Consider the following 25,823-nt stretch of genomic DNA (forward strand, 5'->3'; position numbering starts at 1 on the left):
CCAGCCCCTCGAGATCCCTGCGCCCATGTCGTCGTCGGCCATGGACGCCATCGTCGACCTCGTCGAGCTCTCCGAGTCCATGCGCCAGGCCGCCTCGCTCCTCGCCGACGACGACCCCTCCGACGACGCCGCCCCGCGCCGCCCCTCCACCTTCCTCAACGCCGTCGCCCTCGGCAACGTCGTAAGTGCCGCCGCCCCAGAGCCCTCTCTCCCGCCCGCGCCCCGATCTGACGCGATCCGGTTTTGTTCCGTGCAGGGGTCCGGCAAGTCGGCCGTGCTCAACTCCCTCATCGGCCACCCCGTGCTGGTGAGTGCCTCGTCTCTAGCTCTCGCTGTCCTCCGCCGCTTCAGGCGTTCGTTTGTGCTGAGTAGTGGTGGCTGGTGTGCTGCAGCCGACGGGGGAGAACGGGGCCACGCGGGCGCCCATAGTTGTCGACCTGCAGAGGGATCCGGGGCTCAGCACCAAGTCCATAGTCCTGCAGATCGACAGCAAGTCGCAGCAGGTTTCTTCGAGTGAGTGAGATCTCCCCCTGGCAAGCCAGATCTGGCAATGTACGCGGTTGGTCGGTGCACTCAGTTTGGTGACATTGTGGTTGCGTTGGCCTGCAGGTGCGCTCCGGCATTCGCTGCAGGATAGGCTTAGCAAGGCCACCGGACCCGGGAGGAGCAGGACTGATGAGATTTACCTCAAGCTGCGGACAAGCACAGGTTTGTTGCTGGATCGCACATGTTTACTCTAGTAGTTTGCCAGTTTGGGCAATGTTGCTAATCTAGTACTCCCTCCGTCCGAAAATACTTGTCATCAAAATGGATAGAAAGAAATGTATCTAGAACTAAGATACGTCTAGATACAGCCCCTTTTATCCATTTTGATGACAAGTATTTCCGGACGGAGGGAGTAGCAAGCTGTATAGTCAGGCATTCCTGAGGGTATGGTATGTTTGAGCAAGTTTCCAAACTGTTTCCATAGTTTGGTATTGATAGCTTAAGTTGTATGTGCCATTTAAAGCTGAAGTGGTAAGACCTTAAGATTGTGGAAGGTGCCAATTAGTACTCAAATCTAGCGTGTTCTAGTGTGGTTATTACTAGTTACTCAAAAGTGGACTCTCTTAATTTTCCAATGATGCAATTAGTCCGATTCGGAATACCAGCTCAATGTAATTAATCTGATTCGGAAATACCAGCTCAATATCTGAGAGTTTTGCTACATGCTAGACATTAATTCATTATCTTTCCTTTGCAAATGATTTCTCACTGTACCTCTCTTTGTTTTTCCAGCTCCTCCACTAAAGTTGATTGATTTACCTGGCATAGACCAACGAGTTATCGATGATTCAACAGTGAGTACTGCTCACACAATATTTTTATCTTACCCCTCAAGTAGTAAGCAACGCCTGACCAAACTTTTGAATATTCATAATTATGATTGTGTCATTGTACATCAACTTAACCAATATAAACTGGAATAATATTTAACGTATAGGAATGGCTGGAACATCAGATCAGTGACAGCATGTTATGCATTTGAACTGAGAATCACTTACTGCCTGGCGTAACTATGCTACCCATTCCCCCTCCCCATCCGCTTACAGCGTGGAAGAGACGCAGTAAAACTGCAATGTTGTGTATCATGTTTCTATAATCTCATGTTAACATACTGTTGTTAACATTTCAGATTAATGAGTTTGCTGGCCACAATGATGCAATATTGATTGTTGTGATACCAGCAATGCAAGCCCCTGAGGTTGCATCATCCCGGGCTCTTAAACTGGCGAGGGATATTGATCCAGAGGGTCTGGCATTTGAATCTGATCATACATCCTCCAGAAAAGCACAGTCACTCTCTTCATAGCAACTGATGTTTTTTCTTGTCCTTGTAGGAACCAGAACAATAGGTGTCTTGAGTAAAATCGATCAAGCCGCATCAGATGCAAAAACAGTTGCATGTGTTCAGGCCATTTTGTCTAATAAAGGCCCACGCACAGCAGCTGAAATTGAATGGGTTGCTTTAATAGGGCAATCTGTTGCAATTGCGTCAGCTCAATCAGGGTCAGTTGGGTCTGAGAATTCACTGGAAACAGCCTGGCGAGCTGAGGCGGAAAGCCTTAAATCAATCTTAACCACTGCTCCTCAGAATAAGCTGGGAAGAATTGCTCTTGTTGATACCATTGCTAAGCAGATACGTAAGCGGATGAAAGTGCGGCTACCTAACTTGTTGTCTGGGTAAGCATCATGATCTATATGTTGAAGCTGAAATGTTAAAGTATACCATCTTTCAAACTCCTTACAGAAATTTGCTATGATCACTAAACTATTCTGATCAACTAACCATCCATTCTATTTATGAATCTAATTGATCATCAGTGCACCATGAAACATGGATATTTCTTGTCTTTTGTCTTTTATATATAAAAAATAACCTGATTGTGATTTCTGGTGTTTAATTTTGCAAATACCTGTACCCTTGCTCTATTTCTCAGGCTTCAGGGCAAGTCTCAGGTAGTGAAAGATGAACTTGCAAGGCTTGGGGAATCGATGGTACAAAGTCCGGAAGGAACCAGGGCTGTTGCTTTGGAGCTGTGCCGAGAATTTGAAGATAAGTTTCTCGCTCATGTTACTTCTGGTGAGGTTAGTAATAAGCTTGAGTTATGGTCGTTGTCTATACCTAATCCAGCACTCCCTCCGCCCAGAATTACTTGACGCTCAAGCGGATGTATCTACATCCGTTTAAGCGTCACGTAATTCCGGACGGAGGAAATACTTGTCAAGTAAAGTACTGATTACAATATCATTATACGTTTCTCAATCAATAGGGGTCTGGTTGGAAAATTGTTGCAAGTTTCGAGGGCAAGTTTCCAGATAGGATCAAACAGCTTCCATTGGACAGGCATTTTGATCTGAACAATGTCAAAAGGGTAAATCTAAAAGCTCTTTTATATTAATACTAGAGTGGAATACTATATTGGCCAACAATGGACATCATTCTCTTCATATTCTAGATTGTCTTGGAAGCTGATGGTTATCAACCATATTTGATATCCCCGGAGAAAGGTTTAAAATCCTTGATTAAAGGAGTGCTTGAAATGGCAAAGGAGCCATCACGACTATGTGTTGAAGAGGTATGTCTTGGCTTAGACATATGTTACACCTTTGGATGAAGAACAATATAGTTTTCTTGATGAACTATTTGTACCCTGCTAATATTCAGTATTATGTTTTATCTGTAAAATGCTCCTTGCTCAAATATGCAACTGTTTGTGTACAGTTATTATGTTTGTCACTACACTAGTATTAAAACTATCCAAATAGCAAAACACTTGGGCTCAGACATTTGTAATTACCTTAAGCAGTTAAGATTATAGAATGGGGTCGAGCTAGGCTCAAATGGACACTATATATATTCAAGCCTTATCAAGCGGAGCTCAAGCCCATAATGTACCCATGTGTTTGTGTGTTTAGAGTCACGTTAAGGAGGCAAGCTCCAAGCTTGAATACAAACATAGGCTTGCTCAGCCTAATAGGTATATTTTGCATTGGTAGGTACTGCCTATGTAGCTTCTGATATGTCAGTTTTCTTAAACTAGGTACACCGTGTATTGTTAGACATAGTAAATGCCACTGCAAATGGCACGCCAGGGCTCGGAAGATATCCTCCGTTCAAACGCGAGGTATCAACTTACTCCCTCTTTTACTGTTTGAATACATAAATCTTACTCATTATTAGTTCTGATCACAACATTCCACCATTTCTTTTGGCAAGATCATTACAATTGCATCTAATGCGTTGGATACATTCAAAAGTGATGCAAAAAAGATGGTGGTTGCGCTTGTTGATATGGAGCGTGCCTTTGTCCCCCCACAACATTTCATCCGTTTAGTACAAAGAAGGTAAGGTTAACTGGGGCCTTAACAAATACTCCCTCCGTTCTTAAATTTAAGACACTTTAGAGATTTCATTACGGACTACATATGGAGCTAAATCAATGAATCTACGCTCTAGAATGTGTCGATATACATCCGTATGTAGTTTCTATTGAAATCTCTAGAAAGCCTTATATTTAGAAACGGAGGGAGTATGTTGGTAATTGGTTTCATTTTATTTGATCAACCTAAATATAACTTTGGCAAGTAATCTGTTTCTCCTACTTCTGTTTTCCTGTTATTGGTAAATTGGTAAGGGAAGTTTTTAAGATTCTTAGCTCAATTTTTTAAACCAGAGAAAGCTAATGTTAGACTTAGATCATATTAGTGACAAATAGAGATAGCACTAGCAACCTAAATTAGACTGCAAAAATGCTGAATCTTTTTCCTTACAAAGCGACACAATAAAGTGTACCATTTCATTTTTTAACTTCTACGTTAAAAAGATTGATCTCACTTGTAATGATCTGTCGTACTATAACTCTATAAGCAGTCTATAAGTTTAGCTGCCCTTTCAGAGCTTTCATGATCATATTCACATAGTTAAGTTTTAATCTTTTTGCTTGGCATGATATTCACAGAATGGAAAGGCAGCGCCGTGAGGATGAGGTGAAAACTAAATCATCTAAGAAAGCACAAGATGCTGAGCAAGCCATGATGAACAAGGTATACTTCTGTGTCTTTGCTTGCATGAATCTGCATACCTACAAAACTGTATGCAGATTGATCACCCTATATTTGTGTTGGTCTGGCTGTTTATAACTTTACATTGGTTGTATTTCATATTAGGGTTCTGAGCAAGCTAAGTCGTCAAAAGACAAATCCAATCAGCAAGATAAAGATACCAAAGAGGGACCTAATCTGCAGGTTGCTGGTCCTGGTGGTGAAATAACTGCAGGTATAATACTGCACCGTAGTTTGGCTCAACTTCAGCTTTTCTCATAACAATTTGCTTATATGTGACTATGATTAAAACTGGAAGTCACAGATATTTATCTGACGTAGCTCCCATGCCATTTTTTATCTAGTAAAATGAAATAAGCCTTCTGATAAGAATCAACCTTTTTGGCTGCTTGTTAATTCCATGCTTACTCTGACATAATTTTCCATTGTCTTGTATACAATGCATGCATAAGGATGTAACAAATTACATGGTTTTGATGATTTCTTTCCCAGTAATTTGGGCTTGATTTATTGATACACAAGCATATGTTTTCTTTTCTCTTTAGGTTACCTATTGAAAAAGAGTGCAAAAAACAATGAATGGAGCAAAAGGTGGTTTGTCCTAAATGAGAAGAGTGGAAAGGTAAATAAATCTGTCCTGATGCCCACTAGTCTCAACTGTTCTGAATGCAATCTTTTGATACTATACTTGACATTTTCTGCTGATTTTTTAATATTTGAGGTGGTTGGTGTCATTTACTTTGAACTTTCCCTGTCCAGCTTGGCTACACCAAGAAACAAGAGGAGAGACATTTTCGAGGCGTCATTGTCTTAGAGGTGTGCTTGATTATATATTTTACCATGTTCATTTTGTTCTACTTGACATTGAGTAATCTGTGATGCATTACTTTACCATTCTTGGTTGTAATAGACACAGTAAATGTTTTCCGAGTCATCGTGGATAGTTCCAGTTTTTTAAACTTTTATTAAAAAGATATTTGAACTTACAAATATCATGTCTACAACTATGGAAGCTCTCATATAAACTTTGTAGTAACATTATGTCGTGTGATTCAGGAATGTAACCTGGAAGAGATAGAGGAGGAAGAGCTTTCTAAAACTTCTAAGGATTCAAAGAAGGCGAATGGGCCAGAGAAAGGCCCAAGTCTCGTATTTAAGATTACTAACAGGGTTGCCTACAAAACTGTGCTGAAAGGTTGCTGCCTCTAAACCTACTATGTCAAGGTTTACTCTGACTCTACCGCATTAATGTTTATTTCATGTTGCAGCTCATAGTGCCGTTGTATTGAAGGCTGAGAGTATGGCTGACAAGATTGAATGGGTGAAGAAGATAAAAGGTATTATTCAGAGCAAAGGTGGGTCTGTCAAGAGTTCAAATACTCCCGAGGGCGGTTCCATGAGACAAAGCCATTCAGATGGATCTCTTGTAAGCTCCATACTATGTTTGAGTTGTGTCCTTTTCCAGTATCCACTGTTAAGCTTTATAACTTACTTTCAAGAGTTAGTTGCCTTAGCTTATTTTCTGTGAACTCTGTCTTGTGCTCATGCTTATTTTGAGTTAGCATGTTTCTCGTTTCAATGTGTGATCTTATCAAACAAAAGCTCACCTCTTGCTGTTGCTTTGTTCTACAATTCAATGACACGTGATTACACCTTTTCTCTCAAGGATACGATGGCCCGGAGGCCTGCTGATCCTGAAGAAGAACTCCGATGGATGTCTCAAGAAGTTCGCGGTTATGTCGAGGCTGTGTTGAACAGCCTGGCAGCAAATGTTCCAAAGGTATATTTGTCCCTGTCATTTATTTTAACATTGTCAAATGTGGCATTCATTATCTTATGCATGATCAATTGATCAGGCTATTGTGCTTTGCCAAGTGGAGAAAGCAAAGGAAGATATGCTAAACCAGCTGTACAGCTCAATAAGGTTGGATTCTCTCTTTGTTCTGAAACAAATTTGATACCCTGGTCCCGTGTCCACTTGTCCCTTCATCAGTATCCTCTTTCTTTGACCCAATTGACTGAAAAATGGACCACCCAGTTGGAAGAACCACAATGTTTTTGTGTACTTGTACCTAAACCCTAGTTTAACTCGTAGTTATGGCCTTATGGGTCCTTGCTACTAATGTGCAGGTTCATTTTGAATAGCTTAATAATATTTATTTTCCTTCTAATTATGTTACTTTTATGAGGTGTATTTTATACTGGGAAATGCTTCACGACTAAAATGTTGCATCCTATTTACAAAGTGATATGCCCCGATCCAATTGATTCACACAGTTCTGGCTCCGATCACTTTACACAGTCGCACGCCTACACCTAATATTCACCAACCCAAGTATAGCTCATCTGGTTTTTGCTATTCATTTCTTAACTTTTTAGAAATGTTGAAAAAGTGTGTGCCTGTTCCATGGTCACTCTATTTAAGTATCTTTGTATAATGCGTTGCAGTGTTGTTAACTTTGTCTCAATTTTCGGTTTCAGTTCACAAAGCAATGCAAGGATTGAAGAACTTCTCCAAGAGGACCACAATGCTAAACGCAGACGGGAAAAGGCCCAAAAACAGTCGACTCTTCTGTCAAAACTTACTCGTCAGCTCAGTGTCCATGATAACAGAGCTGCAGTTGCATCATATTCTGATGATACTTCTGGTCCGGGTAAGCGTGCTATTTCAATTATCTGTTTCATACTCAGTATCAGCAGCCAGCCGAAACCTCAATATCGGTTGATGCAAATGATATCTAGAACTTACTAACAATTTTGTAGAAGTTAAGCATTAAAATTTCCCTCAAAGTAATTCCTCCGCATTGGTTACTTGTTCCAAGCAAAAATCAATTATGTTCTTAATTTCTTTATACTGTATGCCAATTTTCTGATTAGCTGATGGTTGTTCATATCACTGCCACCTGGACAAGCACTTCTTGAAGGCTACTTACAATGATCAATGATGTTTGAATTTTTGGTACCAACTTGGCAGAAATGAGTTTCTTTGGTGTGTGTGTGTGTGTGCACCTTTCACTTGTTTCGCGTAGCGTCTGCAAAAAATTTCAGACCTGTTCTATTTGCAAACAAACCTGGAACACTACAGTATAGCGTTTCACACTAGGTGAAGTACTTGCTTGCGTTAGGTTCAGGAGCTTGTGGTCACCACTTGTGAGCACCCTAGTTTGAGTTGCTAAACATTCTTTCCTTGGTTTAAAAATACTCGGTACTTGATTGTATTTTATTTTGTATTAGTAGCTATCAACGACCGAGCAAGATAAAATATGCATCTAAAGGGATATAACCATACTACCCATGCTATTAATTATCTTGGGCACTAGAGATAAAATAAAGGAGATAGAATATGTAGGAGAGGGTGAAAATAAATGAAGGCAAAGGAGAGAATATGTCATTGAATTTACATGCACCTTTTATTCTGAAATATGGCTACAGATATTAGTAATACCCCTGCGATCTAATGGTGGGTGGTGTAATCTTTTCCATTTTATTCTGCTTTCCTGGTGCACAAATCAAACCTTAACCCTGACGAGTGAAACATCACTTGCAGAGAGTGGCCCACAGAGCCCTAGCCAGTCGGGTGAGGACTGGAGGTCTGCCTTCAGTGCTGCAGCAAATGGCTCTGCCGCCCGATCCAGTTCACAGAACGAGTCAAGATCGAGAAGTGCTGACAGTCGTGGTCGGCGGTATGAAAATGGGGATGCCAACGGTGCCAATTCAGGCAGCCGACGCACACCCAACCGGTTGCCACCTGCACCACCGAAATACTAAGCATGTTGATTGGCATATGTGAGAATCATATTTTTCATGGAATGCTCTCACTCCCTCCTGATAGTGATTGGGAAACAAATTGGAATGAAGAATAGAGAGCTGGCGAGAGATCACATGAATGGTGTGTATCCAGAGGACCTCAGTTGTTTATAGAAATATGTAGGTTATCTACGGTGGTTGTTTCGCGATCATTTTGCTATATTGATCAGTCTGATGCTCTCTGGGCCCGTGAGATTTTGTTGCCACAGATCAGTTGATCTTGGTTCTGAACTCTGTTGTTGTAACTTGTAAGTCTTCCATCAAACTGGCAATGTATCATTTTCACCCATTGGTGTATTATATTTCTTCCATTCTTTTTGACCTCATGAGACCCATGTTTTTAATTAGAGGTGATTTGTTGGTGTTGTATGCAAGGGATCTGGATCGTGATTCTTCGATTAGCCACGAGAAATCTTGAGCATTCTTGTTCATATCGTTTGTGTTCTTCTGGCCACCTTGTGTAATTGCTTCATCGTTGGATTTCAATTTCCTAGGTTTTCTCTTGCTGTCCTATGGGCATCAGTTAATGTGTTCCCTGATTCAAATTTTAGTGATTAAAGATAGCAGACCCTGACTAGAATCTCGAATGATTTTTTAGGGAACTATGAAAAAAACTGGTCAATTTGTGAAGGGGATGTATCGTTGGAAATTCAATTCTGCTCTTGAGCTCACATGCATTCGGGTGAACAATAAAACAAAATTTAGAACATTTCTTAATAGAAACTCTTTATTTTGCAATGGCCATGTTTGAGTGCTCTACCTACATGTAGATTTTCAGAAAAAAAAAGGGAATTATATCGCGGTGCTATGGGCCTTCTTTCGTGCTTTGCTGTTGATCGGTCTACCCTTTGCCATTGAAATTGGCAAACACTTGTTGACGAGTGATCATCCAAGCATAGACAATTAAGCAACCTACAACCACCGATATGTAACTTGAATTCTCATTTTTCTTTTCTCGTACGTACAGGCAGCGAATTTACATTTGCACGTCAATGCCTCCAGTCTTTTTTTCCCCCTCATATACTACACCCATCTCCATCCTTCCTGTGTATCAAGAAACCTCCAAAGAAGGAGAAGAAATGAACAAAAGAATGGGGAAAATTGTACAGCCCCCCTCGAGACCTATAACCTATCTAATCCATTTACATCTCGGCCGCCGTGGCAGCTCTCTGCTCCCTCTCCTCCCTCGCCATCCGGTTGAGCTTGGCGAACATCCCCACCATGGGCGCGGTGTTGTAGGTGCACGCCTCCGTCTGCATGTAGTTCTCCCGGTTGTCCCGGAACCTGTCACTCCGGTCGGGCCCGCCGACGATGGCGCCGACGAGCACGTTGGGATTGGAGCTGCGGCGGCCGTACCAGTGGTCGAACCCCTGCGAGCACCCGATGAACTGCTTGCTGTGCTTGTACGGCACGATAGAGGCGGCGCGGTGGTGCACCCTGGCGGGGTACTTGGCGCCGTAGCCCACGAGGTAGCTCACGCCCCTGGGGTTGGTGCCCAGCACGTAGTCCACCTGCGCCCTGGCCAGCGCCGCCACCTCGCCGGCGCCCGCCGTCTCGCCGCCCGCGCAGGTCACCGTCTCCACGCCGGCCTCGGCCAGGTAGTCGGCGTAGGTGGACAGCAGGAACGCCGCGTTGGTCACGTACTGCATGTTGTTCCACTGCCGGATGTAGAGCATCCCGCCCGGGCTCCGCTCCACGTTGGCGTCCTCGCCGCCGGCCGCGTTCCGGCCCAGGCACGCGCACACGTAGTGCTCCGCCTTGGCCTGGTACCGCTCCAGCGTCCTCTTCTGCTCCGCCGTGTGCTCTCCCCTCAGAAGCAGCTGAAATTAATAAGAGAGCCATTTTCGTCAGTGATCGTTCACCTGATGACTACTGTCTGCCAGTGCCAACCATAGTGCGTAGTAGATGCTGGCTTACTCTTGCGGCGAGGATCTGGACACCGGCGTACTTGACGTCCCAGCTGAACTCGGTGATGGCCCAGCCGGTGCCGCCGAAGTCGTGGGCGTTGTGGACGACGTAGTCGAGGTAGGCGGCCTTGCCGGTGGCGCGGTGGAGCCAGAGGGCGGCCCACAGCAGCTCGTCCTTGTACCCGCTCACCGACGCGTAGTAGCTCTTCACCTCCGCGATGCTGCTGTCGTACTGGCCCCTGTACCCGTCCGCGAACTCGAACAGCTGCACGCACGTTCGCAAAAGCGAAAGCAAACATCAGCCAACGTGCACGTACGAACACCCAACAACCAGTAAGATTGCATACACTATCATCAGTTTAAAAATAAAAAAATAAAAAGCCCTAAGAATAATTAAGGTTGCATATGTATCTATCATTCATTGATGCATTTTTATAGTTGACACTTGAAAAGCAGCAGGTAGGTAGCGAGGCCAGTGGGTGTGAATACGGACCGGTTCAATTAGCACATGATGACACGACGACCGACCGCTTCCTAATAATTTCCCAGTTAAGCCGCTGGTTCAACATGGGATTGAACTGGCCACCTAATCATGCCCGGAGGCAGCAAATGGAAAGTTCCCCGTCCACCAGATAGAGGTTGCACGCCGGCCCCACACGGCAGCCAGACAGCCCCTACGAAACGAGCCGAGCCGACAGAAGAGAAAAATCTCCATTTTCCCGCCCGATCGATCGACGTCGATGGCGTCGAGCTGTTGGCAACTTGGCATGTGCGGCACAGGGCACAAGAAAAGAACACACCTCACACCACCCATGAAAAGACCGGCGCCCCTTGACCAACGCCACCAACACTCGTACGCTATGTTCCAAAATCCGGTACGCAGACAGACTGGTACTACGCTGTGCTCCAAACTTGCACCGATGTTTTTCTTGCATTTTTCCACGCCAGACCTCGCATGCACTACGTCAACGTGTACGCTGTCTGTATCTAGAGTGTGTACCTGCTGGGCGTGGTGCAGGAGGAGGTGGGCGTAGTGCGGGTTCGACTTGCGGAAGACCATGGAGGCGGCGGCCATGGCGGCCGCCGTCTCGCCGGCGACGTCGGAGCCGGGGTGGTCGCGGTCGACCTTGTACGCCTGCCGCGACGTCGTCATGTCCTCCGGCCGCTGCCAGCAGTAGTGGTCCGTGTCGCCGTCTCCCACCTGTTCAAGAAAAAGCTAGGAGATTAATCCGACGGCTCTGGTGCATCATGGACGACGACCGACGAAGTTTTGAAACATATGCACGCCATGTGTGGATGGAAGAAAATAGTTTAGTGCTGCCGTTCGTTGGTACGTACGTTCATCAAATCAAACTGGCCGCCTACCTAACACGCTTGTTGTTATTCACCAGAAAGAACCTTTTTCTTTTCTCCCCTAACCAGAAAATACCACATATAATCGATATTTCTAAAGAAAAGATGTACGTATAATTGATCAAAGTGCAACAAGGTAGCTAGGTGTGCATAATTGAATTGAATTGGTCTCTCTCTTTCTTTCTTGGAACGATCACTGGCTTGCGTGCGCAACAGCTAGCTTGGAGCCGGTCGGTCTCATCTCATGCATGTCATGATCGATCGTATCTGAACACAGCTATGAGCTAGCTATAGCTAGGGGATGGATGGAGGTGACGCATGATCGCCGTCGTCGGTCGGCTCGTGGAGTGCTACGTACCTCGGCCCATAGCTCGTCGGGCTGTGTGTGCGCCTTGATGAAGTAGTCGGTGCCCCACTTGATGGCCTCGAGCGCGTGCGCGAGCTCGCCGGCCGCCGCGACGTCGTCGCCGTACTCGATCATGCTCCATGACAGCATGGTGACGGTGAAGGCCATGGGCAGGCCGAACTTGACGTGGTCGCCGGCGTCGTAGTAGCCGCCCACCAGGTCCACCCCCTGCTCCAGGCCGTCGGTGAGGCCCGAGTGGTCGCGCCACGGTACCCGCTGCCCGTGCGGCAGCCGCCCCGACCGCTGCGCCTCGAAGTAGAGCAGGCTCTTCCGCAGCGCCTCCTCGTAGTTGTGCGCCTTGCCGTCGCCGCTCCCGCTCTTGCTCCCCTCCGCCGCCGCCGCGATCAGAAGCAGCACCAGCAGCGACACGGCCCCGAGACGGCGAGACAAGATTACGGCGGTGGCGCCCCCTGATCTCATTGCGCAAGAAGGTGCTCCTCGGATTGTTGGTGTGCCTTCCTCGCTTGTGCGTGCCCCGGGCGCGCCCTGTGATCACCGCTGCGCCGCCCTCTGCCGGCTCTGCTAGCTTTGCCTGTGTGCGAGCGTAGGTGTTTGTGTTATCTCTCTCCCGCCGTTGTGCGTTGTGTGCTGTGTGGCGAGCAGGGCGGGGCAGTGTCCTCCGACCTGAGGCCGTGGCCTGGCGCGCTTATATTCGCGGCCGGCGTCCGGGTCCAGCACACGCACGCGCACCGCGTTGAACCGGTTCGGCGGCCGGGCCGCGCCGGGGGAATATAAAACTCTAGAGATAGGAGTAGATAGCAGGAGAGGAGCAGGCAGGCAGGAAAGAAACGATGCAAATATGAGGGAGCGAAGCTGCGTTTTGGAGTTGGAGGGGGTGGACTCGTTCGGGTTTTGTATCGTTTGTTTGGTGAGGCAGGGGAGATTGAAACAGATGGTTGGGTTGGGTTTTGGGTTAGCGACGACGCACGCAAGCGGAGCAGATTTTGACCGGGACGCGCGTATACGTGTAGCGCGGCCGGGGCTTTTCAGAGCGCGCGTACACGTGAGTCGGTTGGGGCCAGCCGGGCACGTACCGCCAGGTACCAACACATGGCCGAAACACGCGTGCGACCGGCGTAGTTCCTTCGGGCCAAGTCGCCGGTCGATCGACTGGCCGGCCGGTGGCCTGTAACAGGCTTTCATTTCGCCGTGAAATCTTAGCAGGCAAGCTATCTAGGTCAGGCGGCCGGTCTGGTAAGAGCAAGTATAATAGAGCCGAGTCGGCGGGCTATAAGAAATAAACTAGTATATTTCTGCTTAGTTGGAGGAAAGAGAAGGTAAGCGGGCTCTTCGTGAAGAGTCAGCTCTAGCACGTGCTCCTAGGCACTTTGTGAGAATGAAAGATGGGTCACATAATAAAAAAATAGTACAATCTTTTAATCTATTATTGTACATGTTGGCTATAAGATAAGCTGTATATGACATGACACTGGCTTATAGCCAGCAGCTGGCTATACTATTAACCATGCTCTAAAAAGACTCGTATTTCTCTCTCTCTCTCTCTTGCTACCTCCCGTGGAAAAACATACTCGGTAGTTATAAGTGGTTGGCTGAAGTACGTTTAACTATAGGCAAATTATAAGCTTTGTGTGTGCCGTGAGATTGTTGTTCCGGCCGGGCGCCGGGGCAGGGCATGTTTTGTCGGGGGCGAGCATGTTTCTCCACGATCGGTTGGTCAATCGTGTAGTCAGCTGACGGTTGCACCATGTTTCGCGATGATAATACAGCACTACATGCATCCACCACTAGATCGATTGCTAATGCTAGCAAGATGATTATTAGGTTGGGCTAGCCAGGTACTACTATCAATGATCAACAAACTGTATAGTACGAGCTGATTAAGCTGCACCATATATTCTGCAAAACGAATATATGTACATGCAAGTATACAGGGCTAGCTTCTTCTACAGGCATACGTCCTTTCCCCATCTGCTCTCGTGCGTGTACGTGAAAGCGAAAGGTGACCCCCTTTTCCCCGTGGTGAAAGTGAAAATAGCGATTCGTTTCCCCGTGGCCGGACAGGGACTCCCCGGCGGCAACGATTTGATGCCTCCCTTTTCTTCCACCGGCTGCGCAATCCTATTGCCATCCTAGACCCTAGATACATGCATGGGTACATCTATCTGGTACTGGTAGGCAGGTTCATGGATAGATGCACGGTTTATACAACGATATGTGCTTTGCCAAACCGTAAACTACTGCTAGACTAGTACCCGATCCCTTGGAAACTTCTCCGGTAGCTCTCTCCGTCTCTCCCATGTGGCGTAGTCAACCATTGTTCCTCGGAGAGGGCCAACTGAACCACCACATTTTGACCGTGCTCTGGCACCGCACGCACTCGTCTAATAAGTCTTCGTCGTTTTCTATTGCTCGTCGAAGAAAATTAAAGATCTAGACGTATGTATCGATTACGATGTGCTTAATGTATGTGTGTGTGAGATGCTATGGTCACTAGTTTCCTCTCTACTAGCTAGCTCAACCGGTTCCGTTTTCTAGGTGCTTCTTCTTCTCCTCGTAGCTCAACCAGACGTCTGGTTTGTCCAATTTTCTCGTGCGGTTGGGAAGTCCTACTCCCTCCGTAAACTGTTCTGTCAAGCAAAGGCGGGAAAATTGAAGGAGGCTACTAAGCTAACACCACCTCATCGCCCTCCTTTTGTACGTGGTTAGATCACTAATTAATGGCTGCCTTTTGGTGGCCGATGATGACGTTGATATGTATTTGTGCCACGGATTTTTCGTGCCCTTGAGATTACTTTTTTTCAATTTGCTAGCTAGTAGTAGTTCTCATATATTTTTCTTTCTAGACTAAGATCCAGTGACGGAGGTTGATTGAACCAATGACCTACCTCTTGTTGGGGTGATAAAGACTTTCTTGCTTCCGAAATCCTTTTTGAGAGGGTACCCTTTTTCCTTCGTCGTTTTCAAATTCCAGTGCGATGCCACTAGCCAGGTGTACGCAACTACACAAGCAAGGTCCACCTCACGTATGCAAGGGCAGTATAGTTTCTTTCATGGTTTATGATTTATATATGTTTTCTTTGAAATCATGAACACACACATATAAAGGTATGATGACGTTGATGGGAAATTTAGTCGCACCGCTTCACCAGACCATAGTTTGCCTATCTTAATCGTAACCAGGTTTATTTATTTATGTATTTCTTTTTGTGACAATATTTATTTATATATTTCAACGATTTGTTGGACAAGTACTTGCATAATTACATATCAGAAACCTGTTGGTTAGGTCCTCCTCAGGTATGCAGGGACACTATAGTTTCTTTCATGGTTTGTGATTAATGTTTTCTTTATCGTGAACGCACATATAAATACGATGACATTGATCAGGAATTTTGTCGCACTGCTTCACCAACCATACACTTGTTTGCTTATCTTAATCGTGACCATGCTCATTTATTTTTATATTTATTTTTGCCAAAATATTTATTTATACATTTCGACAAAAAATCTGATCAATGTCTTTTGGTTTCTCTTGTTGATTTGTGGCCTGCATAAAAAAAAGAGCTAAAGTAACTTTTTTTTTCCGATTGTGAAAAGAAGGGTTTGATTTGATTTTTCCACAGCTCACAACTCGGTAGTGATTTTCATGAACCATTTGTATCTAGATACAATGATGAGTCATCTAAATGTTTTTTTTATTCGACCCCTTTCCATTGCATAGAACGGAAATACATCAGTCCCAGAAACATGTTCAGAAAGAAGGGAAAGGGGAAAAGCGAGTTCAAGCACTACCAGGAAACCCACCACACTCGCCCGACATTGTGACGAGTGCTATGGGGCGAAAACCTGAGCAGCACCAATATTCATAAAGTCTGACTAGTTATTACAAAACCGATCTGCTGGGGACCAAATTGACACTACCAGACCAAAATATCATGCTACTCGAAGCAACGAGGAGCAGCAGGCTTCAGACTTCGGCGTGGATCGCCCAGAAGGTCACTCTCCGGTGATCGGCTGCCTGGCCGCCTCGCACAGCTTCATCATCTGCATGGTCCCCGCCCTGATCTGCTCCGCGCCTGTGCGTAGCCTCTTAGCATCCTCTCCTTGCTGCAGACCTGTCCAATAGAGCAAGAAAGAGCACATGGAAAAGACTATCTCAAAAGGAGTTTTGATCATTTTCTTCTCAAAGGTGGCTCAATTTCGGGCCAGCCAGATAGCCCAGCAGGCAGCTGCCAGGCCCACCGTATAAAATTTCTCCCCCCCAGGAAGAAAAGCATGGCACCTCGCATAGTACTGCCAGTAATTACTGGGGCATCTATCAGTACCCAGCACGATCCCAACGGATCTCCACAGACATTTCGCCACAGGGCAGGTAAAAAACAAATGTCTCGAACTCTCAATCTCGTTACAAAAGGAACAACAAGGATTACCAGGCCATCTCCTACCACGCATAACCTGTCTAGTCAGCACAGCATCTTGCCACATCTGCCAGAGGAAGATTTTTATTTTAAGGGGAAGTTTGGCTCTCCAGATCCATCTATAGTGGCATCCGCTAATCGATCTCTCCAGCCACTTGTAGATCGACTTAGTCGAGAACTTACCGTTTTGGTTGAGCCCCCAGGACACCCAATCGCTAGTAGCGGTTAGCGTAAGGCCATCCACCGTAGCTTGGATCGTCTTCCATTGCTCAGACAGTTCGGCACTAAGCCCCCGTCTGAAGAAAGTGTTAGTATCCACTAGCCGCACCCTACTCACCGTGCATTCAGGAGTAGTGCAAATAGAGAAGAGTTGTGGGAATTGCTCCCTAAAGGGGGGCAGCCCTTTGATAGGATCCATCCACACCCGGGCAATATTACCAGATTCGATGTTAATCTTCCTCCCCACCAGGTAAACTTCCTTTACCTTCAGAAGAGCTTTCCAGCATGGTGAATCAGAAAACCTCGCACCCACCTCCGTAACAGTTTTGTTTCTAAGATATCTAGCACGCACAATATCCTGCCACAACCCGTTTTGGGTCTCCAGCTTCCACCACCATTTGACCATTAGACTAATATTTTGCTTTCTGAGGTCTTTAACCCCCATCCCCCCTTTGTCTCTGGATCTACAGATCCTATTCCACCTGACTAGATGATATCTACGCTTTTTATTACACCCTTGCCAGAAAAATCTACGTCTATGCTTATCCAGCTTTTCAATGAAAGTTTTATTCATGAGCCACATAGACATGTGAAAGATGGATAGCTGAGTAAGCACCGAGTCGAGTAGAGTGAGTCTACCGCCCATGGATGCGGCGTTGCCAATCCAGGCCTCAAATCTTTTAAGATATTTGACAACAATGAATTCCCAGTCAGAGTTTCGGAGATTGGTGTAGCTCACAGGCATCCCTAAGTACTTAATAGGGAAACTCCCTATGTCACAATTAAATAACTCAGCATATTCCTTAACCACGTTGTCATCTCCACCCACTGTGAGGATTTCACTTTTTTGAAAGTTCACCTTGAGACCGGACATCATTTCAAAGGTGTAAAGCAGCAACTTCAGGTTAACTGCTTTATCAACATCATGCTCTAAACAGATGATAGTATCGTCTGCATACCGCAGCACCGCGACCCCATCCTGAATCAGATCAGAGGCTAATCCCGTGATTAGCTTATTCTTCTGGGCATTTTTAATCATTTTGGTCAGACACTCCACTACAAGATTAAACAAGAATGGAGAGTGTGGGTCACCCTGCCTCACACCCTTTGCACTCTGGAAGTAGGGGCCCACACTATTATTGAGATTAATGCTAACTGTGCCCTTATGGAGAATTTGTTTTACCCAACCGCACCAGGTTTCATTGAAACCACACAACTTATGACATTCCAGGAGGAAATCCCAGTTAACTTTGTCATATGCCTTCTCAAAATCAAGCTTAAGCACTATGCCAACTCTTTTTTTAACATGAGTGTAATTCAAAATTTCATGCAAAGAGAGAACCCCATCCATAATGTTTCTACCCTTAACAAACGCATTCTGGGTGGGGCTAATCAGCTTATCAGCATACACCTCCACCCTGCGGTCCATTACCTTAGTAATGAGTTTATATGGGCACCTCAAGAGACAAATTGGCCTAAACTGCTGAATCTTGTCAGCTCCCGACACTTCGGGTAGTAAAGTGATCACTCCATAATTAAAACGTTGAACATCAAGCGTCCAATTATGAAAGTGTCTAAAAAGGGACATGATATCATCCTTTACTATATCCCAACATATTTGATAAAATTTGACAGGAATGTTATCTGGTCCAGGTGCCCTATTGGTGGCCATAGAGAAGAGGGCAAACTTCAGTTTCTGTGAATTCGCGACAAAGATCTCTATTGTCATCCTCACTCAGCTTTTCACTCTCGGACCAAGTATTAGGATCCAAGTGAAACTGATTGCCCTGAGCTGGGCCGAAGAGGTCCTTATAGAAATCAGTAGTATGGGCAATCAGGTTATCTGTACCCTCTATTTCCACCTCGCCGGCTTTAAGAGAGTGGATAGTATTTTTATGCTTACGCCCGTTGGCAATTTTATGGAAATAATCAGTGTTCAGGTCACCTTTGAGTAGCCAGCGTTCGTGGGATTGCTCGAGCCAGTAAATTTCCTCATTAACCAAAATCTCATGGAGTTCAAAACACACATCGATTTTCCTGCTATACAGCTCTGGGGTAAGGGGGCCATCCTCCTCTAGTTCTTATAGCGTGGCTAACTCGAGCCTAAGTTCCTCCTTCAACCTTTTATTGTGACCAAATTTGTCTGAGCCCCACCCCTTAAAAAAGGTCTTGAAACGCTTCAACTTAATATTTAGGATATCGATGGGATCTTTAGAGAAGACCCCTCGAGCCCAGATTTTACTGACCAAAGGAAGGAAGCGATCGTCCTTGATCCAAGAAAGGTCAAAGCGAAATTCGCAAGGTTTGGGAGCCTCTCGTCCCTCTTCCCCAGAGTTAATCAGCAAAGGGTTATGGTCCGAGATCTCTCGAACCAATTTCCTAACAGAAACCAGGGGAAATAATTCCTCCCACTCCTCAGACATCAGGACACGATCAAGCTTCTCCAAGGTAGGGTGAGCTTGATTGTTCGTCCAAGTATATTTACCCCCACTAATATGAATCTCTCTAAGGGCCATGGTGTTAATAATAGAATTGAACAGGTTAGTGGATTTATGGCTTGCCATTTTTTTGTTTTTCTCCCCAGGGTGCGTGAGAATATTGAAGTCCCCACCCACTATATAAGGGACTTGCATATTATGACACATAGTAGCAAGCTCAAGCAAGAATTCCTCCTTATGTTCTTCGTGAGCAGAGCCATACACTATCAACAGACCCCAGTTGGTTTTTTTTCTTTTTGTCCCCAACCACTAACTGCAAGATATACTTGCCTTTGTCACATGTAACCACTTCCAGGGTGCCCTGTCTAACTCCACATAGGATACCTCCAGATTTGCCAACAGAAGGGATCCAGTCCCAATTGAACAAGTTAAAGGGATCAATTCTCCTCAAACATTTGGGAGAAATTTTTTCTTTCATGGTCTCTTGCAGACCCAGGAAATCTAGGGAATGGTCACTGATAAGGTCAGAGAGGCAGGTGGCCATCCCTTTCTTGCCCATCCCTCTGCAATTCCAGATGAGCCCTCTCATCTAGAACGTTTTTTATAGAATTTGGACTTAGTAGCCCCACCAGGAGGCATGGCAGGGCTACAATTTTCACTCCCCTCTGAAACCTTTCTTTGGCTTCTAGTCACAGGCCTAGAAAGCTTGACAACAGGTTTCTTCAGTGTTTTCTTCTTAGGTTTACCAGGGGCCATCCTGTCATGGATGACCTCATCCTGGTCCAGCCAGGTGAGGTTCACTGGGGCTTTTTTACCCAACCCATTAGTAACGAAAATATCATCCTCACCACTTTGATATAGCTTGCCTAAATTCTCTTTCTCCTCTAGATTTTTCCTGACATTTTCAAGCTCTCTCAGCACATCAATGCATGCAAAGTTATTATCAGGAATGGCAACTCCCATATTGGACACTCTACTAATTAATTCAGCATCAGACATAATGGCAAAAGAATTTTTACGAGCATTATGAAAGTTACCTTCCAGATTTTTCTTGCTTGCCATCTTCTCAGCTTTGGCCATTACATGTTCCTGCATCCCCTGAGCATTATGTTTGCTGAGTCTGCGTAGATCTTCAGGGACTAGTGGAGGAGTGAGAATCATTTCGTCGTCGCAATCAGAAGTAGGAAACTGTACCACATAATCCTTCGAAATCTTCATCCCAGGATCCACCTCCCCTTCCAGCTCCATGACTTGTGAGGAGTTCATTACCACCTTTGCATAGGATAAAATGTGTTGCTTAACAGGAAACTTAGTCACCTGCACGCTCTGTCCTGGGGTGTCATGCTCAACAGGAGTATGTCTCATAGTAGTGACCACAGGGACCAGCCAGCCTGACGTATTTTGTTGCCCTTTTCGAGCATCTTCTTCATGATCCCTGGCCATGGATTCAATCAGCAGAGAGTTGTCGTCGCTCTCAGACGACGATGAGCTTTCATTTTCCTGTGATAGCAAACGACAGGTTTTGCCACCACGGAAGGAAGTGCCAGGATTTTCAGAAACAGGGGCTTCTAGCTGTTCAGCAGCCAGATCGTGATCAGCCCTTTTGCATTTGGGTGTTTGATCAGTTTTGTTAACATTGTCATTTTGCACAGCAATCCCTTTGCCTTCCTTCACAGGGTTCCTCACCAAGATCTCTTCAACCTCGTAAGTGAACTTGTAAAAATGTCCCCCTAACATCCCCTCGGCCGTGGCAGGCAGCTGATCCACAAATCTACAACCGATTTTGGCCCTAACAGAGGTGGGGCGGTTTAAAGTGGACATGTCAACTTCCAGAGTGACCCCAACAAGACCTCCAACATAAGCCATAGTTTTTATCATTGCGTTTGTTAGGTGGGATTTTCCCAATTCTGACCCAGGCCACCTCAAGTAGCCCCTCAGCATCCACATCTTCCGACCAGGGAGAGAATTTGACACTCACACAACACTTTTTGAGCTTAATAAATTCTACAAACAAAGCACGATCCACTTCCCTGGGATTGGGCATTCTCATGACAATTTTTTGTGGGGCAAAGAACCTAGCAGAGCAGCGCCAGCCTTGCCCTACATAAACACTAAGCTCATGTTCAATGTCTTTGGTGGGAGCAGAACCCTCTATGATGGTAACGATAATATTGTATATACGCTCTCTGGCCTGTCTCTCAATGTTCGTGTCAGGAATGAAATGGAACCCTTGCCCCTTAGATTGGAAAGCACACATAACAGGAAGACACTCCCAGGGAATGAATTCTTTGCAGATGATTTACAAATGCCCATTTTTCTTGCATCTCTCACAAACAGCTTGGGGGCAACTCATAGTAAAATGACCGGCCAGATGACAGATCTGGCAAGCCTCAAGACGAGGAATGATGTTACCAGTGGTTGCAGGAGGATCATCAGATCGGGGGGGGGGGGCACATTGTTGTGGGCGACCTGGTCCATCTTGTTGACGTTGATACGAGGAGGAGCCGCAAGCGCTCCCCTCGGCGGAGGCTCTCCCCTGTGATCAGCCGCGCCGCGCTCCTCGTCCCCCCATCGATCTCGACGGACGGGGTCCCTGCCCTCCGCCGCCTCATCCCACTTCTCGAAGCCCGAATCGCCAGATCCGGACGCCTTCGTCGAGGACGACTCCCTCACGCCCGTCCCCGTCTTGCGCTTCCAAACGTTGGAGTCACGGCCCCGGCCGCGGCCGCCGCCGCGGTTGAAACGACCAGCCCCTCGGCCATGGCGACCAGCACCGAAGCCTTCCTCCCTCATCTCTGGTCTCTGCCTGGTGTGGATTGGCTTGGGTTTGGAAGGATGAGGTGTGGGCCCAGCTACCTGCGCATATGATCTGCTATCCCCACGGATCTTCCCCTCCCACCACGGAAAAGTTTGAGGAATCCTAGATCTGGCTTCTCGCGGTGCGTCCCAGAAGTGGGCGAGGCACTCGTCAAGATCCAAAATGGGGGGAGGGGGCTCGGGTTCACGATTTATACCAGCAACGCCCACCGAAACCCTAGGTTCGCTCGATCCATGGCGGTCGGATCCCGCCTCCACCACGTGGCGAGTATCAACCGCGTGCTGAGTCGGCCCACGCCCCAGCAGGCCTGCCCCATCGGTCAGGGGCGGCGGACGTGGCCGTGCACCGCGCTGCACCACATCTACGTTACCGTGAATCGCACCGATCGACTCATGTGACCGAAACGAAGGGACCCGCCGGGGATCGGCCGCCGCGGCGATCACCGGAGCCCTATCACAAACCCTAGCAAAGTGGCAAGGAAAGGAGACGAACCCGCCGATGTCGATCGAATCCCCGACACGAAGAAATCTCGCATCGATCGTGACGCCGAACTCGTCGAGAAGCACGAGTCGGAGCGCGTCCTTCCTGAGCCAGACCGCGCCATCGGATAAGGAGATCCGTCGCGCAGTCGCAAAATCTGCCGCATATAGAACCGACTATTGCTCGTCGGCGTCGTCCTCCGGGGCGGCGTCGTCCTTCGCTCCCGACCCGCTAGCACCGTCCTGTCTCATGACCCGCTACCCAGTCTTCTTTTACTTGAATACCCGCCGAGAGGAGCCCGAGGTCGCCGGCGACGCCCACTCCTGGCTGCTCATCGGAGGGGAAGGAAGAAAGGTTGCCGACAGTGCCCAGGCGGGCTCTGCTCTGAGCCGGAGGAGAGCACCGGAGAGATGAGTCAATGAGAAGCAATTCAACCACACGATCACGCACCCGACGAACGCCGGATGTCGGAGAACGAAGGAGTCTCCGTCATCTAAATGTGAGATTTTTTTTGAACATTCTGGAAAATATATTTGTGAAAAGGGAGCAGGTGCTCGCGAGCACCATCAATTCAGGGTTATCAGTATGGCACCACACATATTCGATATTGAGGAAGGCAATTGCAACAAGACCACGCCTGTTCGGCAAATTGGCACTGGTGAAGCTGGCAACGCGGTTTCCATGCTTGATCGATCGCCAGCACAAGCTAGTATTCCCCCATGATTTGGGAGCATTTTGTTGGTATCCAATGCATCATCAATCAGCAAGCGATCGATCGGGCGACAGGACGGGAGATGACAAACGAACAAGAATGGGTCTCAGTTTAGGATCGTGATTTTTGCACCTAATAATTGCTTATCCATGTATCCATGTGTCCGTACGTCCACATATTATGTTCCATAAACTTCTACTCCTACCTAGTCGCGAGTGGTGTCCAACCAATGGCCTGGCTGGTCGAGACGTGACGCGGATAGATGTTTGGATGCATGCACCCCATGCGTATGAACACGACGACGGCAACTTCCACTAGTATAAGCGTATGAACCCTCCCCATACCGATGAAAACGAGAAGGATTCCTGCTCAAACCGCGTCAGGAGGAGCAGTGGCGGAGATTGGTGGGGGCCAACCTGGGCCATGGCCCCCCCAGCTCATATGAAATTTTTTGTATATACCTTAGTATTAGGCCTATTTATCCACCAAAAATCATTCAAAAGAAATTATGTTTGCCCCCCCAACCCATGGCCCCCCCATGATTTCAGCTCAAGCTCCGCCACTGAGGAGGAGCACATATGTATGGTCAGTTATTTTTTTGTATATATAAAAAAGAATCTTCTAAGATAGTACAATATGTTATACGTACAATGCATGCATGTATGGTCAGATCTTAAAAGAAAAGCACAAAATCTTCTTACATATGCATATGCATGGCCTTATGCGATCTGTTCGGCGAGAGGCGCCTTTTCCAGTTCGTCCGCATGCGCGCGTACGTTGGTTCGGCCGCGCGCGTCCCGCCATACACATATCCTGGCTCTGGCTGCATGCTCTGCCTTGCGGCGACGTTGTCAACGGATGGGACGGTGCGTGCGTGGCCGAACGGAATGGTTTGTCTTCGCGCGCGTGCTAGCTGCATGGGGTCAAAACGGGCGATGCGATGACGCACCCGTGTACGAACGTACGTACGCGCTAGTGCAAGTTAGGCGATTGATTGCACAGTGTTATACTCCACTCACCGGTGCACTGCGTTCTAGGGTTGACGAGTCGAGCAAATGACCCAGGCGAGCCTTCTTCTACGGTGCTTCCAACCCTACTTTTTTGAGGGGAATTTTAGGCGCACAGCTTGTCTTGGAGCTGCTGGTGTAAGTAACAGCAGCCACGCACACAAACGGAGCTTGTCAAGAGCCGCCGGAAATGTGCTTGTTCCTTCCCAACGGATTCACGGCGACGTGCGTTTTGTTTGGTTCTAGGGTTAGGGTAGGAACTTTCCTTGTGGACCGGCCTGGCCTTGCTGGCTGCTACCGAATGAGCATCGGCATCGGTCGCTCGACCGGGCCGGTGTGCCTGTCGTTGAACGTCTGTGGAGTATCACAGTCAAAAGAACTGTTTGGGTTGGGGACCTCGCACAGTCGTTCTAGACGAAGTTAGAGATTCTTGGTCTGCTTCTACAGTACCATTATGATCAAGGCAAACAGCATATCGCGATTAGTTACGCGTTCATAAGACATGACATCACCGGAAACACTGCTCATTTTGCCACTTGAACTAACTGTGCATGCATGTTTGCTAGAGTACGTATCTAAAGAAACGGCCTCATTAGACAGGTTAGGAGGGTCCACCAGTCAGTCGGGACATCCCCGTGCGCCATGTTTCCATGGCTCCACGTACCACAAGGTCCATCCTGTCCACGCCCGGAGAATGAGATGAGACGCGTGAACAGGTTGATGGCGTCTTGCTGGCCTCACGGTGACGTCTCAAATGGCCAGCTCCACTTGCCAGTCAGATTCCATGCTGTCGATCGCCAGCCAGGCTGCCACGGCGACTCGTCCATGGAAGACAGATGGTTCCGCACAAAGTTTCACGCAGGTCACTAGCTTCTACTGCTACTACTACACGCCAACATGCAGTTACTACCACATTGTCGTTAACGGCTCTTCCTTTCTCACGTCGGACGACGACGCGGCAAAATTGACACGAGTAGACTGCAAGAGCTAATTTCTAGTCATTTGGAGCTTAGGATCCATTATTTATTTACAATTGGGTACAACTAACCCCATGCAAATCAAAACCATGTCTCACGAAAAGGTTCAGTTCATATATAAAGTAGGAAATTTCGCGTGAGATTTAGTAGGAGGATCTAAAAATGTTGTACTACCACGGTCACTCGTCTTATTATTTTTTACAAACGATGGATTTTATTGACTCAAGCTGACGCATCAAGTGTGAAAATGCACATGGGCATGCGAGTGTAGGGCACTCACCTGCCAAGTCCGGTTGCCCGCTCATTTTGCCGCGCTATTCGCGCAGTAGTTCAATCCCGCACGAGGCACAGTGAAAAAGACTCAAAAAAAGTATCAACAATGAAATTTACGATTTTTGCATCTAAACCTGCCAAGTTTCAACCAGTTTAAGAGATATAATTTCTCGTAGACACAAAATAATTGTTTTTATCTGTCGCTCATACTAAGTTTCATATTTCTTTAAAGTCACCAAAATATATTCAAAATGGATCTTGTTTGAAGCGCTGGCCACGAGAAACGAATATGAATACATAACTTGATTTGAATTTTTTGTTTAAAAGATATAAAACTTTGAAAATCGAAAGCCAAAATAAAAAGCGGGCATCATGGACATGCGCACCCCCGCACATGATTGCCACAAATCCTCTCCCGCATCAAGTGGACACAAGCATAATG

The 25,823-nt window shown here is 46.7% G+C and overlaps 2 protein-coding genes across 2 annotated transcripts; one reads left to right on the forward strand and one right to left on the reverse strand.

The window, feature by feature from the left end:
* The first annotated feature begins 6 nt into the window (after positions 1-6).
* Positions 7-8,738, forward strand: LOC119320255 (dynamin-2B-like). The gene is made up of 22 exons (XM_037594382.1): positions 7-181; positions 257-307; positions 393-513; positions 610-708; positions 1,279-1,340; positions 1,676-1,793; positions 1,881-2,223; positions 2,481-2,628; positions 2,814-2,915; positions 3,000-3,119; positions 3,585-3,668; positions 3,761-3,888; positions 4,503-4,587; positions 4,711-4,819; positions 5,151-5,227; positions 5,365-5,421; positions 5,662-5,800; positions 5,874-6,031; positions 6,272-6,385; positions 6,462-6,529; positions 7,087-7,259; positions 8,153-8,738. The coding sequence occupies exons 1-22, from the start codon at positions 26-28 to the stop codon at positions 8,371-8,373; spliced, it is 2,733 nt and encodes a 910-aa protein (XP_037450279.1). The 5' UTR covers positions 7-25; the 3' UTR covers positions 8,374-8,738.
* A 578-nt stretch (positions 8,739-9,316) lies between these two features.
* LOC119320256 (endoglucanase 7-like) lies at positions 9,317-12,906 on the reverse strand. The gene is made up of 4 exons (XM_037594383.1): positions 12,031-12,906; positions 11,320-11,520; positions 10,330-10,584; positions 9,317-10,232 (listed from the first exon to the last, which is right to left on the reverse strand). The coding sequence occupies exons 1-4, from the start codon at positions 12,496-12,498 to the stop codon at positions 9,555-9,557; spliced, it is 1,602 nt and encodes a 533-aa protein (XP_037450280.1). The 5' UTR covers positions 12,499-12,906; the 3' UTR covers positions 9,317-9,554.
* Between the last annotated feature and the right edge of the window lie 12,917 nt (positions 12,907-25,823).

This window comes from Triticum dicoccoides, chromosome 6B (genome assembly GCF_002162155.2).
Source record: "Triticum dicoccoides isolate Atlit2015 ecotype Zavitan chromosome 6B, WEW_v2.0, whole genome shotgun sequence".
NCBI lineage: Eukaryota > Viridiplantae > Streptophyta > Magnoliopsida > Poales > Poaceae > Triticum > Triticum dicoccoides.

Excerpts from the sequence above, each read along its gene's own strand:
- LOC119320255 (XM_037594382.1), top strand. The coding sequence starts at position 26 with ATGTCGTCGTCGGCCATGGACGCCATCGTCGACCTCGTCGAGCTCTCC. Across the intron at positions 1,794-1,880 it reads GAGGGATATTGATCCAGAGG|GAACCAGAACAATAGGTGTC; the intron begins GTCTGGCATTTG and ends TTGTCCTTGTAG. Across the intron at positions 2,224-2,480 it reads CTACCTAACTTGTTGTCTGG|GCTTCAGGGCAAGTCTCAGG; the intron begins GTAAGCATCATG and ends TCTATTTCTCAG.
- LOC119320256 (XM_037594383.1), bottom strand. The coding sequence starts at position 12,498 with ATGAGATCAGGGGGCGCCACCGCCGTAATCTTGTCTCGCCGTCTCGGG. Across the intron at positions 11,521-12,030 it reads CCGACGAGCTATGGGCCGAG|GTGGGAGACGGCGACACGGA; the intron begins GTACGTAGCACT and ends TTTCTTGAACAG. Across the intron at positions 10,233-10,329 it reads TCCAGATCCTCGCCGCAAGA|CTGCTTCTGAGGGGAGAGCA; the intron begins GTAAGCCAGCAT and ends TATTAATTTCAG.